The sequence below is a fragment of the Aplysia californica genome, unplaced genomic scaffold (assembly GCF_000002075.1).
Source record: "Aplysia californica isolate F4 #8 unplaced genomic scaffold, AplCal3.0 scaffold00944, whole genome shotgun sequence".
Lineage (NCBI taxonomy): Eukaryota > Metazoa > Mollusca > Gastropoda > Aplysiida > Aplysiidae > Aplysia > Aplysia californica.
In genome coordinates, this window is record NW_004798214.1 from 227813 (window position 1) to 240501 (window position 12689).

Below are 12689 nucleotides of genomic sequence, written 5' to 3' on the forward strand. Positions count from 1 at the left end.
GTGCCCGCCTGGGTGTTTGTTCCGTAAATTATGATCAGAAATGCCGCCACTTATTCTTTCATTAAGCTTCAAAAGTACTCAAAATGTGCTTTTAAAATACTCAAAAGTACTTTTATGAAAAGTATCGGAGTACAGTAAAAATACAGGTTCTCAAAATGTACCGGAGTACAGTAAAAGTACCGAAAATTGTAATGTAAGTACAAGTACCGGAGTACATGTACTCCGTTACAACCAGCTCTGTGCGTAACCATAGTCTCTGTCCATGTTTTTCATCCCCCCTGAACTTTTTATTTCTTTTGCCTCAGGATACAGACATAGAACTGGAAGAGGAAGTTGATATTCTGATGAGCAGTGACATTGTGGCAGCTCAAATGTCAACCAAGAAAATCACATTTTCTCGTGCTCAAAGTGGTTGGCTGTTCAGAGAAGATAAATCTGTGAGTAGCAAGTAGCATTTAATTTTTTTAGATGTGAGAGATCTGTGATCACATTCACAAGAGTGGATAATCTGGGATACAACGGGCAATAATACAAAATATAAAGATCACAAATTTTCATTGCTTGGTTGATTAGTTGAGCTCGCACAGGTTTTTGTTCTGTAAATTTTGATCTGAAATGCTGGATTTTAGCCAAATTCAGGACTGGATCTTAGGGGTGAATTTTGTGTAGTAAAAATTCTGTTTTTCTGAAAACAAGAGAATCTTGAGCAAATCGGGATCATAAGCAGTGGAATTTTAGGCAGTGACTATTGTACTGCTAAGAAACTAAGTTAAAATATCATTGGACTCCACACAAGGCACCCCGGGGTAGACAGACTGGAAGGAACAGTGGACATGAAAGTGCTCATGAAATTCTACGAGAAAAAAAACAGACCATCATTTTCTGAGCAGGCTAGCCATTTAAAAAACAATTTTATTTTTGTGTTTAACCGTATTTGAAGAGCAAATCGTTGTGCACTTCATTGTTTTGTTTTTTACTGTAAATTAACTGTAAGGAAATCTCCATGCAAAGCTTCATGAACCTGTGTGAGTACAATCTAGTGTTTTATGGTATATAGTCAGATGTATTGTTAAAATTTACAAATGAATATTCATGTTTTTATGCTTTCAGGAGACTATTGGAGGTTTCAGATCTCATTTTTACTGTGTGAACAACCTTGTACTGGAGTCCAAGAAAAGGTGGGTAATGTTGCAAATGATAATTTAACTCCCCATTCTATGGAAAGAGGTCATTGCTAAGTTGATAAATGGAAAAGGTAAAATTTGACTGACTAATTATGATATACAAACTTTTCTGTTTATTAAAAAACACCCAGTCAGCTACTGTTGTTCTCTCGCAGGGGAATGTCAAAGAAAAAAGGGAATCATTAATGTTACAACAAATTACAAACTTTTCTGTTTATTAAAAAACACCCAGTCAGCTACTGTTGTTCTCTCGCAGGGGAATGTCAAAGAAAAAAGGGAATCATTAATGTTACAACAAATTAATAAGACACTATTATAAAATAAAAATTATATAATTATTTACAGAGAAGTTTTTGAATTAATTAACAGGACTTCTAGTGATATTTCATCAATGTCATCAAATAATATACTTCTTTGGGTTCTCAAGTTCAAACATGGATTTTAAAAAAACAACTTCCATTCTTTCGAAATTTGTTCTGTCTTGTCGATATGATTTTTTTTTTTTACCAAAAGAGAACGAAAACTTTGGTATAGAGCTTCACTGTTTTACCCCAGGCATAGGAACTGCCTTGCCAGTTCTTTTAACATTGTTTCTTAACTTGGTTTGCTTTTGTCTAGTAACTTAACTATGTACATCATATGTGTGTGGCTCTGAGAAAACCCTTCACAAGGTGCAAAATTTCAAACTGAACTTTTTTGCATATTTTAAAAGACACATCTTTTCCGAGCATTTTGCACTTTATTTGAAAGCAATTGGAGCATTCTGTGAAAAGTTATGGCATTTTAAAGCGAACAGGGGTTCGAGTGTCAAATTTTGAGAAAACAGGTTTTAAAGTTTTGCTTACTTTGGGAACACATTTTCCATGATGACAACGCATAGAAGCAAATAATGCTGATACCACAGCATAGAGGTGCCATTTGTGGACAGTTTGCTTTTTATTTTAGTGAAATACCTCTCTTCTATGTGAAGTTATGACTGTTTTTATGTTACAACAGTAAATCATTGAATTACGTAAAAACGCGTAAAAAAATATTATGCTCCTCTCGTGTCATACCAGCAAAAGACAAACGCAGGTCGTCAAAAGCAGTTGATTCGAACTGGCTGTTGCAAGGCAGGCCATCATTGAGCTTGCAGAAGCACTTCAGGCCCTTCAACTTCGCAAAGCTGTCTGCTCCACACCCTTACCTTCTGGCACCACAAAGGCTGTCACTGTCACGTTCTCTATGAAGATCACCTCTAAGGCATCATTCTCGTCTGTAGATACAGAAATTAAAAGAGAGCGATTTAAAGGTGTGCAGCTTGCATAATGAAATTTATAGTGCTGTACACCACTGTATTTAAATGACCACTATTAGTTCAAACAAACCAGTGATTAATGATCACCAATTGAGAATAATTTGCTCCATGATCCCTTTACAGTTGACAGGTTGCAACAAGAAGCCAGAATTTTTGTCCATCATTCTGTCACCTCTTGTTTTGTTTTTTTTGCATCGCTGTATTTTTATATGGACCTACTCAGTATAAGAAATTCACTTTCATGTGACGACAAGTTTGTGACAGATCATCACTGCGATAGTGCAGCATCTCTCTTTTCTTGGTTCTTTTCAAGTCAAATAATTAAAGAGTATGTATTCAGAATAGATATTTCTTCTTTGTAAAGGAATTTTAAAATTTAAAGCAAGAGTCAGCATCACACTGAACTATAATGCTATAATATTTTATTTAATTGAGAGGCATCACCTTCAACAATACAAGTTAGTGTGGTGCAGCATCTCTCATGGTTCTTTTCAAGTCGAATAATTAAAGCTAAAAAGTATGTAAGATCGATTATATTCTGCTTTGTAAATGAATCAAGAAATTTAAAGCAGGTGTTAGCATCAATATAAATTGTAGTAGTAGTAGCCCTAGTCTATTATTCAATTCCATTGAGAGAGGCATTACCTTCAGCAATACTGGACTGGTCAGCCTCACTTTGTTGTTGTAGAGCACAGCAGTCAGAGACTCTGGATCTGCTTTACTGGGAGCATGGGAGGGGGGCTGCGAAGGTCCTGGGCCAGCAATTGCACCTAAGAGATCAATGAAAATAGTATGTACAATGAAATAAAACTGAAGAGATCAACAAGAATTTATCTGTGTAGTGTGCACTGGATCATCTCCACACGTCTAGAAAAATACTGTTTACAGAGATACACAACTGGCCCTGGATTTATTTAGTCTTAGATCTAAGCACAGTCAACATAGTGTCTGGTGACTTGGTGTATAAAGTTTAAAACAACACACTATAATGTCATCTAGATCTAGATCTAAATCTCAACACACACTGCAGTGAGACTTGCTTCATCATACAGATAGGTAAGCGACAGGGATCTAAACAACAGCTGCAGGCTTGAGTAACTTTCATCAAGAGTCTTAAGTTAAGTGTCAATTGTCATAGGAGCCCAGATCTAGAAGAGTCATAAGTCTAGATCTAGTCAAGTGTCTAGTTAGTCTAGTCTAGTCTAGTACAATCTTGATCTAAGTCTATAATAACGTTGACAGACTTGGTCTCGTTCCAAGAGTTAAGCTACCGTATAGTGATAGATCTAGTCGATCTAGATCTAGATCTAGCTCCTCCAATTCTATTACACTGCTAGATCCATTAATCTAGCTGATAATTATAAGGACTAGTATAGAAGCTGGGACTGCGGATATGGTAAACCTTGCTTACCTTTGATGATGTTATATGCCAATTGGTTGAACAGGAACCAGGACTTCTTCTTCATGAAGTTCCAGATTCCAGATCATGGTCATGAGCAGGGGAGTGTGTGTGGGTGTGTCACGGCCACGGTCGTCGTCATAATTGGTTCATCATGTGTCTCCTCCTCCAAACTAGAATCTACTGTCTTCACAATCAATAGTCAGTTCATCCAATTCATTTTCGTCTGTGATTTGTCTCATTCCAGTCCGACTGAGATAGTTATACATCGATGAAATACGCCACTCAGCCGATCGATCCGCCATCTTTAATCAATTAGATTATGTAAACAAAAGCGCTCGACCACTTGGAAACAGAAAACAATCAGTTTACTTACAGTAAACTCGGAAAAAAACACTTCGAGAGCAGAACAAAGAACTTAAAGTCAACAAGGAACAGTTCATATTTGGTTTGAACGGCAGGAAATGGTACATTAGATGTTAAACTGCATTCATGACAAATATCATTTCAGAAGTGAAACTACAACATGCGCAACTCACAGAACTATTTGTAATGTTCACACATTCATGCGCACTGGGTTTTCCCGAAACGACAATAAAATTCTCTTTCTTTTGGTATATAATATGTGAGGGTTCCCGTGGAAAGAAGTGTCTATCCTGTTTGGTAAATATTCCCCGTTTGTCTAAGAATTCAGCGTAATACGGCGACGATATGTCCTCAAAAATAATTATTTAAAAATATTTTCAATCACTTTTGAGCAAATTTCTTAACACATATGATGTAGAAATGGTCTATCTTTCTGAATTTCATATAATTTCGTTTTCGATAAAAATGAAGTTCAGGGCCTATTTTTAGCGATATCTCAGAATAGCTTCTCGCACCTTCCGACGGGTTTTCTCAGAGCCGCTCATTATGGAGACTATTATTTTTTTTTCTGCGATATAATGGCTCATTGTAGTTTATCTACATGTAGTCTATTGTATCATGTGCATTCTCATGTAGATAAAATGTGCTATGCATGTCCTCTCTTTTATGTAGTCTATGTGGGTATTTTTGTCTCATCACATGTGACATCTTTGTCCTTTTTTTTCTTCGCTCACAGACGCGAGCATTTGTCTGCAGAAGACATTCAGAAAAACAAAACCACCCTGGAAAACATCGTCAAGGGCTCATGGGACAATGCCGAGGCTTCCAATGGGGTATGCCACTGCTAATGAATAGGTTCTATTGCTCTGAGACTTTTGAGGTCTTATTTATTAAGCTTAAGAATATTTTGTGATGGATCTCGTTGACTTTGCCAGTTTTTAGTTGAGCATTTATATGATTATTTTCAGCTTTGTTTGCTTCCCAATCATCCTCAAGTTTGTGAGTTTTTAGTGCTGAACTTAGTTCCATAAAGTGTTTTGTTTGTGACAGTTTTATGGTAGTTTCATAATGGGATTTGTTGTGTGCATCTAGATGCAAGTTAAGAAGTTGACCTGTGTCCCTGAGGGTAGATTTTAAGAACAATTGATGGTTGTTGTTCTTACTGAGCATCCACGCATGTGGAATCCTGACTTTTTTACACTTCCTGTTCTGTGCAGATGCTGATACCGTAATGTAATAAGGTATGAGTCCCCTTGCTGAATATAGTTGCTTATTCTTTAATTTTTGCCCTTTATTCTAATAATATATCTGCTCAGGTGACATAGGCAGGTGGTAGAAAGCAATAACCGTGTGCTGAAATATCTGTAATGCGGTGCCACATGTCTGTCAATGAAGCTTTTGAAATTTGATTTGATGGTTGTTGTTCACCCTCATAATGCTTGCTTTTTTTGTATGTGTATGTGTTTATGCCTTGTCAGATTCAGGTGTACAAATTTATGTACCATTTTATTTTGTCAAAAATTGGACAATATTAAAACTGATATACGATTCACACATAGGGCTCCAGAATTTCCCTGCAGATGGTCAATTTTGATTAGAATTTGTCCTTGAAAATCACAGGCTCTAGTGATGTTTATGACTTAATGGCTGTGTGAGTTGCTTCCCTAGATTGGAGCTAGATCTTTGATAGATAATATTATTGATTTGGCAGCTCATGACCATCTCGTCCCTATAGATTCTTATGGCGACAAAAGTCCAATGTGGATTTTTGAAGTGTGTGTTCCTTGAATTTATTTTCTGGTACCAGTATTGTTTTATATAGTTTCTTGCGCATCTCCTTGCACATGCCCTAGAGAGAGTATATGAAAGAAAAGAAAAAGTGTATCGAACTTATTTCTGTCAGCTTTCAGTTTCCATGACTGTTAATTTTTCACTCAGGTTCCAAATTGAGTTGTAGTATTAGGCTCTTCGAACTCTACATGAATGTTTTTATGCCATTTTATTGTACTACAAATACGAATCTTGTAATCTGATGCATACATTATTCTTGAGTTTGCATTGTTCTGGAAAAGGATCCCTGTTTTTAGGGGGGATTCTTCGTTTTTCTAAGGAAAGTATATTTTGATAGTACCTTTATTTTTTCACTCTTCCACCCCCTCTTTGCTGTCCTACACAATTACTATAGCAGGAGCGACGGCGGTCACTTCAGCCCCCGGAAATATGCAACTACACGTGGACAGACTATGCCACATCACCACCTGGCCAACCACCGTGCCTCGGCCGAACCAAAATCTCCAAAGAAAGCTCAAAAGCCTTCAAAGCAACAGTTGCAATGGTAACTATTATCTTTTCTTTATTAGATGTGCTCATTTTCATAGGAGTGTTAAAGTCTTTGTAATACTGTCTCTTTCTCGGTCTGTGTTTCATTGAATTTTGGACAAAGGTGTTTCATTTTTGTTTCTACGGTGTTAATTCCTGTTCAGTAGTCATCTTTACTATTTTACTGTGAGTAGTAAATATTTTTGTATAACTGTTTACAGTGCTCAGTGGAGAGTCTGTCCTCTTTCAAGAAATGCTGCATTTGTTTCTGTGACCGAAAATGTATTTATTGTCCTTCTTACTTTTTCTCTTATATCTTTTTTCAGAGCGACGACTTCCCAATGACTGTTGAAGTGTAAGTGTTTCACAGTGATATATATATATATAGGCTGGAAAGACTACCAAGGGCAAAGTCATTCTTTTCAAAATAATTTTTAGAAGTTTGTTGTTATGACCATCAATTCTCCTCTTTGTGGTGGAATTCTTGATACAATATGAAGAGAATGCAACATTTAGATAGCTTTAAATGAGTTGATCATAGAAGATAAAAACAGACATGAGGAAGAATGAGTCGGGGGGATGGAGAGAAAAATAGGAAGAAATTTCTTTATTCTCAATATATCCTCTCTGCTGTTTGTGTAGTGTTCTAACTGTTCATAATGTTCATTGTGTGGAAGATTTGTCATTTAATTTTATTAATTGAAAGAAAGTACGGGTGACTATGAAAAGTTCAAAGGGGAAATTATGAAGATTATTTAGTAACAATCTGAACAATTTCTGCCTTGGTCTTCCACAGACTGCTAGATGTTCTGGAAGTTGTGGCTTCTTTCAAACAGTTCCAGAAGCTCAGAGATTTTATGACCTCAAAGCTCCCTCCAGGCTTCCCAGTTAGAATAGGTGAGTTGTTTGCCCCCGTGTATGAGGAGGCATTTTACATGTTTAAAAACCATTTTCTATTTAGTTAGTCTTCCGACACCAGAATACGAGTTGTACATTTCCAGTGATTTTTGCCTGTCTGTACAGATAAGGGTATTCTCCTGCCTGAACTCGTAGATCTAGTGACTTAACTTTGTGGGATTTTTTCTTTCTGTTGTCTGTTGGTCTGATCTTTTGTGCCTTGACATGGGTTGATGTAGTAAACTTAACATCATTTTTACTTGTTTGTATATTGTTTGAGTTTTAAATTGGATAGTAGTTTATTCTTTTCTTCATTGATTTGGAAGGATCAGCAAATTGAAGGCTTTTAAAAAAAAAAAAAAAGTTTTACTAGTTGATTTTTGTTGTTTTGCATCTTTTCCCTGAAATTTGTAATTCCTACTTCTTTTCAATGCGTCTTGTTATTCTTGTCTCTGATTTTGCTTTTTATCAGCTCTGAAAGACTTTCTCTGGGTTAATATTCTTCTCCACATATCAAACTTACAATTGGAGGGATGGACTAATTTTTAAAAACTGGTGTCTGGTGAAGCGGTTATGTTCTCCACTGTTACATGCTGGAGACACAAGTTTGATTACCAAGTGGGGAGAAAATTTTTATCAAGTATCCTGGTCTTTCTGCAGGGATGCTTCCCTCTCAGTCTGGTTTGGTCCTGACTGGCAGGGTTGGAAGCCCGCCTCCTAAATAATCTAAATTATGTCAATGGGGGCATGAAAACATCATGATCATTGCCTTTCTCACCCTGGATCAGGGTATAGGCCACAAACAAACACTTTCCACCTTTTCCTAGCCTGAGCTAGCCCCTTGATGTTATTGTAAAAACACTTGCTACATTTAATTTCAGAAATCCCAGTGTTTCCAACCATCACGGCAAAGGTGACCTTCACCAGCTTTAAATGGAAGACGGACCTGTACAGCAGCCTGTTCAGCATTCCCCAGACCTACACCGAGGACCCCAGCCGCTTCCCCGACTTGTGACAATACATGGAGCTCTACACCGTCCACATCGCCTGCAGCCTGAGGGAGGACCACGCCTTTGTGCCCCTGGACAGTGTCCGCCCTGCCACCGAAAGCTGTTGCTGGCGCAAGTGGAGTGACCAATCGCCGCCAAGGAGCAGCATGTCATCTCTTGGCTCTCCAGTTTTACTTAAGTTTACATCGTCGTCGCCAGTCAAGGAGGAAAGAGATTGTGAGAGACGGGTCTTGCAACAGACGACGACATCGTGTGATAGAAGGAGTATTGCTGGGTTTGTCACTCCTTCGCCTGAGACTTGTTCGCATTGTGAGAATAAGCAGCAAAAAAGTTCACTACTGCCGTGGAGAGGCTTTAAAGGGGGCAATAAGGCGTTGTCCCGTCATGGTCATTGTCATCGGGTTGATTTTGACAATGAATTCACTCATCGAAGCACGATGCGGCTACATCGTGACCTGGAGCATTCTGGTCAAGGTCACAGTAACACGCCAATGGCAGATTGTGGCTGGTGTAAGGGGCAGTGTCCATCAGTTGTTAAGTGCTCATGTGTATTGGCGGGATGTTGTTATGGAGCTATGCGGATGGGGCATAGAGCTGAAACATGTCCCAAAACTGATCACAAGGATGTTAGTGCTGAAATTGTTGTTGAACAAGATGTATACAGCTGTCTTGATGGCTGCTGTATTGTTGAAAATGAATCGCCTGTTGTGAGAGAACGTGCTGTTGTCAGTGTCAGCGGTGGTGGACGTGTCGCCAATATTACTGCTGTTCAAGGTCCAGTGTGTGCTAGTCGGAGCAAAGCCCAAGGAAAGCAATATTATTGTGTGCCGTGTGAAAGGGGGGGTTGTGTGTGTGCATCTTGTGGGTGTTGTGTGTGCGACTCTAAGAAGAGTGTCTGTCTTGATCTACCGTTGACCAATTTTGGGTTCTACAGCGGAGAGGTTACGATTCTGTTTTGATTCCTTAAATTTTTTAATGCCTTTTTACTTACTGACTTTTATGCAAGTGGTTGTTAGCTCCAGTGTGGTCTACTACTTCTTTTTTTAATCTTTAGTTTTTGCTTTTCTCTTAAGTCTTTTTCTGGCCAAATGTTGTCGTTGTTGTACTGACCATGCGTAAACTACTCCCTGACAACATACTTATTTATAATTTTGTGAAGAACATTAACCCTACATCATGTCTTCTACTTTAAGCATGATCCTGGGCTATGTTCATTACTGCCTTTCCAGCTTGGTATTTATCTGTTTAGCCTATCTATCATGTGCTAAATGGTTGGAGCACACCATTGGTAGGCCCTTTTCTTTTTTTTTTTCTCTAGGTTGTTTCTGTCTGTTCATCTTAGTTTTTCCCTACCCGAACTGACTGTTATGAGCGTATATTTCATAATGTGTCTATGTGCATTTTTTAACTTAAAAGAGAATAAAACTAGCTTTATGCATTTTCTGGGATGAGCTGTTCTGTGGTGTTCCCCTAAGAATTTCCTTGTCTGGGTCTGGATGTGGTATCTGAGGTGCCGAATTTCCTGATAAATCTGTGTTTCCGAATTTCTGAAATTATCTGGTTTCTCTTGACCTTAGGCCGATACTCACTTAAAGTCTCGATACAAAGTGTACTAAACAGTATGGTCCATAAATTTTCAGTAACATTTAAGCAGGGTGCGAAAGTTCGGGTGGGGGGGGGGGGGGTGTAGCCAGTTGGCACCCCTGGTGTTTTGCTGGTTGAGTTTTTCACTGTCTATTTCTTTGTGACTCGCTGGTTATTTTCCTTTTTTTATACTATTGTTAGTACCATTAGGAAGACCTAACAGAAGATGGGAATAGGACATAGAAATCTGGGTTGGAACCAAAACAACTCGGGCAGGCAAAAGGGCATGAGACACTGTTTTATTGCCGAAAGGTCGAAGAAGCAACGTCCAGCTACTGTAAAAGGCAAAGAAGAAGAACATCCAGACTTGCTGTTTGTCACTGTCGTTCATTTCTCGCTTTGTCTCACAGCATTCGTTTTGGAAAATGGATGACAGGCATCGGTTTAGATTTAAGTCTGTATTATTTGTAGGGTTTTCTTCATTATTCTCCACGTCCGGTCTTTGTTTGAGAAGGACCCGGTTTTATACTGGAAGTTGATTATGCTGATTTGTGTTTTTACTAATTTTCTTTGGGAGTACCGATTTTCCCTCTATGGTGATGAAGGTTGTTTTTATATTGTGTTCTCTGGCCAGTGATGTAACCACCATCTGTATTTGTTTTTTTAGCTTCAGTACTTCCAAAGCGTGTAAACAAGTATTGAATATTGTACAGAATGTTCCCAACCGATGAATTGTGAAAAATGAGTCGTCTGTTGTGAGTGAATGTGTTGTCCTTCAGATGGACGTGTTGTGGAGAAGAGAATTTTGGTTGCTGCTGTGCAGATTCAGGTGTGTGCTAGTGGGACTGCTGTAGAGCAGTGTGAATATGTTGTCATGTGAGAGAGGAGGTTGTTGCAGATGAGCTCTGTGCTTGTCTTATGTGAGACTCAGAAGGGTCTCTGTCCTGATCTACCGTCGACCAATTTTTTTTTTGTTCAGTCGTTGAGAGATCATGATTTTGTTTTCGGTTCTTCAGGTTGTTAAATGCCTTTAACGCCAGTCAAAATTCCCAGTGCAAGTAATTTTTTGTCTTGGTTTTGTACTTCATACGGCAGTTAGAGACAGTTTTTGTCTCCGTATGTGAATCATTGCTTATATATAAACGAACATGACTTTGTTACATATGGTGTTACTGGTTCCTTTTATTTCCATTTGTCTTTTTCTTCTTGTGGTCAGTGTCTCCGCAGTATTTTGTGGCGTCAGTGGCCTAGTGGTTAGGCTACCGGACACGTAATCGTGAGTTTGCCGGGTCGGGGGATCGAGCCGCGGGCCCGACGTTGTGTTCTTGGGAAAGGCACTTTACACGAATTTTCCTCCCTTCACCCTGGTGGAAATGGGTACCCGGCCATAGACAGTAGACAGCAAAAGATCTTGTCAGTATGTTAATGTTTTAGCGCCTATAAATGGCTGCTTGCACTGTATGCTTCCCAGAAAGTTGAGTTTGTTTAAGAATGCTCTCAGGTCTGCTGGAGTAATAGTATAGGTTGTGAAGCGCATCATAAAGCTTGCTGTTGAGCGGGGATTTGCACTACATGTATACAAATGCTATCTATTATTATTATTCTACAGTATTTTAATTTTAGATAAAGGACTTGAGGGAAAGATTACCTTCGTTCGCCTTCCAGCAGTTATCCAACCTGTGTTGAGCGAAAGATTACGTACTATAATATGGTGCACTACTTTATTTTAGATGCACTGAAGCTTGGATATATAACAAAGAAGTCGTTGGCCTGACCTTCAATTTAGTTGGATCGAAGTGTTCGTTACAGTAACGAAGGCAACATTTATTTCCACGGGCCAGCACTGCACGAGACCACCAGGCCAGTGCACAATTCATTACGTAGTTCTATGCCTAAGCCAGCCCGTTATTGTTTTGTGGCTGGGGAGGTGGGGGGAATATGATTGTGATGCATCTGTATGTATCTGTGCTGACGTACCACGTGGGTGGTTGGCAGGTGCTCTGATGTGGTTTGCTTCTTCTTTCCTATCATACATTTATGGTCTTTATCTCCCCTCTTTCTTTTTTGTGTTTGTTACTCTCATGTAACACCTCTTATCTTCGGCACTTGTTTGACCTTATTGTGTTGCAAATGCCGTAAAACTTTTACTAAAACTAAACTGTACCACGTCCAGAAAACTATCCAGGGGGCTCTCGTGGCATAGAGGTTCTTACTGCTGTCTTTCAGCCACACCCCTGATCTTCCGGTAGGAAAGATCTGCACCTAGCCTTCTCGGACAAGGGCGAAAAATCTCGACGTGTGCAAGTTGCGCACATTAAAGATCCCTTTGTGGTGTAAAATCGATAAAAATAGCTGTCCCCTTGGTTTTATGCTAAAAAAAATTCTGAAATTATGCAAACTGAGCCCAATAATGTGAAATTATGCGATTCTGTTAATCTTAACCGAGAATGATAAAGGAAAATAATCAGCAAAATCCAAAAAAAAGAATGATCAAATTTTGCTAAATTATGCGGGGTGCATAAAACCCTGGGGACAGGAGTAGGCTTCGGCCGCCATCCGAGCAAAATTCAAAATTTCATACCAACGTCTCGCGCGCTCATATGACCGTATGCAGTTGCGAGCGCCCTAAAACA

The 12689-nt window shown here is 38.9% G+C and overlaps 1 protein-coding gene across 2 annotated transcripts in view; it reads left to right on the top strand.

The window, feature by feature from the left end:
- The window catches only part of LOC101854294 (ankyrin repeat domain-containing protein 13C), a 26502-nt gene extending 15286 nt beyond the window's left edge, over positions 1 to 11216 (top strand). The window contains exons 7-13 of one of the 2 annotated variants that reach the window (XM_005110781.3): positions 306 to 437; positions 1111 to 1178; positions 4983 to 5079; positions 6435 to 6581; positions 6892 to 6920; positions 7362 to 7462; positions 8344 to 11216. In XM_005110781.3, coding sequence (XP_005110838.1) covers positions 306 to 437; positions 1111 to 1178; positions 4983 to 5079; positions 6435 to 6581; positions 6892 to 6920; positions 7362 to 7462; positions 8344 to 8477 — 708 coding nt within the window. In that variant the 3' untranslated portion in view covers positions 8478 to 11216. Of the gene's footprint in view, positions 1 to 305; positions 438 to 1110; positions 1179 to 4982; positions 5080 to 6431; positions 6582 to 6891; positions 6921 to 7361; positions 7463 to 8343 lie in introns of both variants that reach the window. The other variant, XM_005110780.3, reaches the window with a different exon arrangement.
- The last annotated feature ends 1473 nt before the right edge of the window (positions 11217 to 12689 follow it).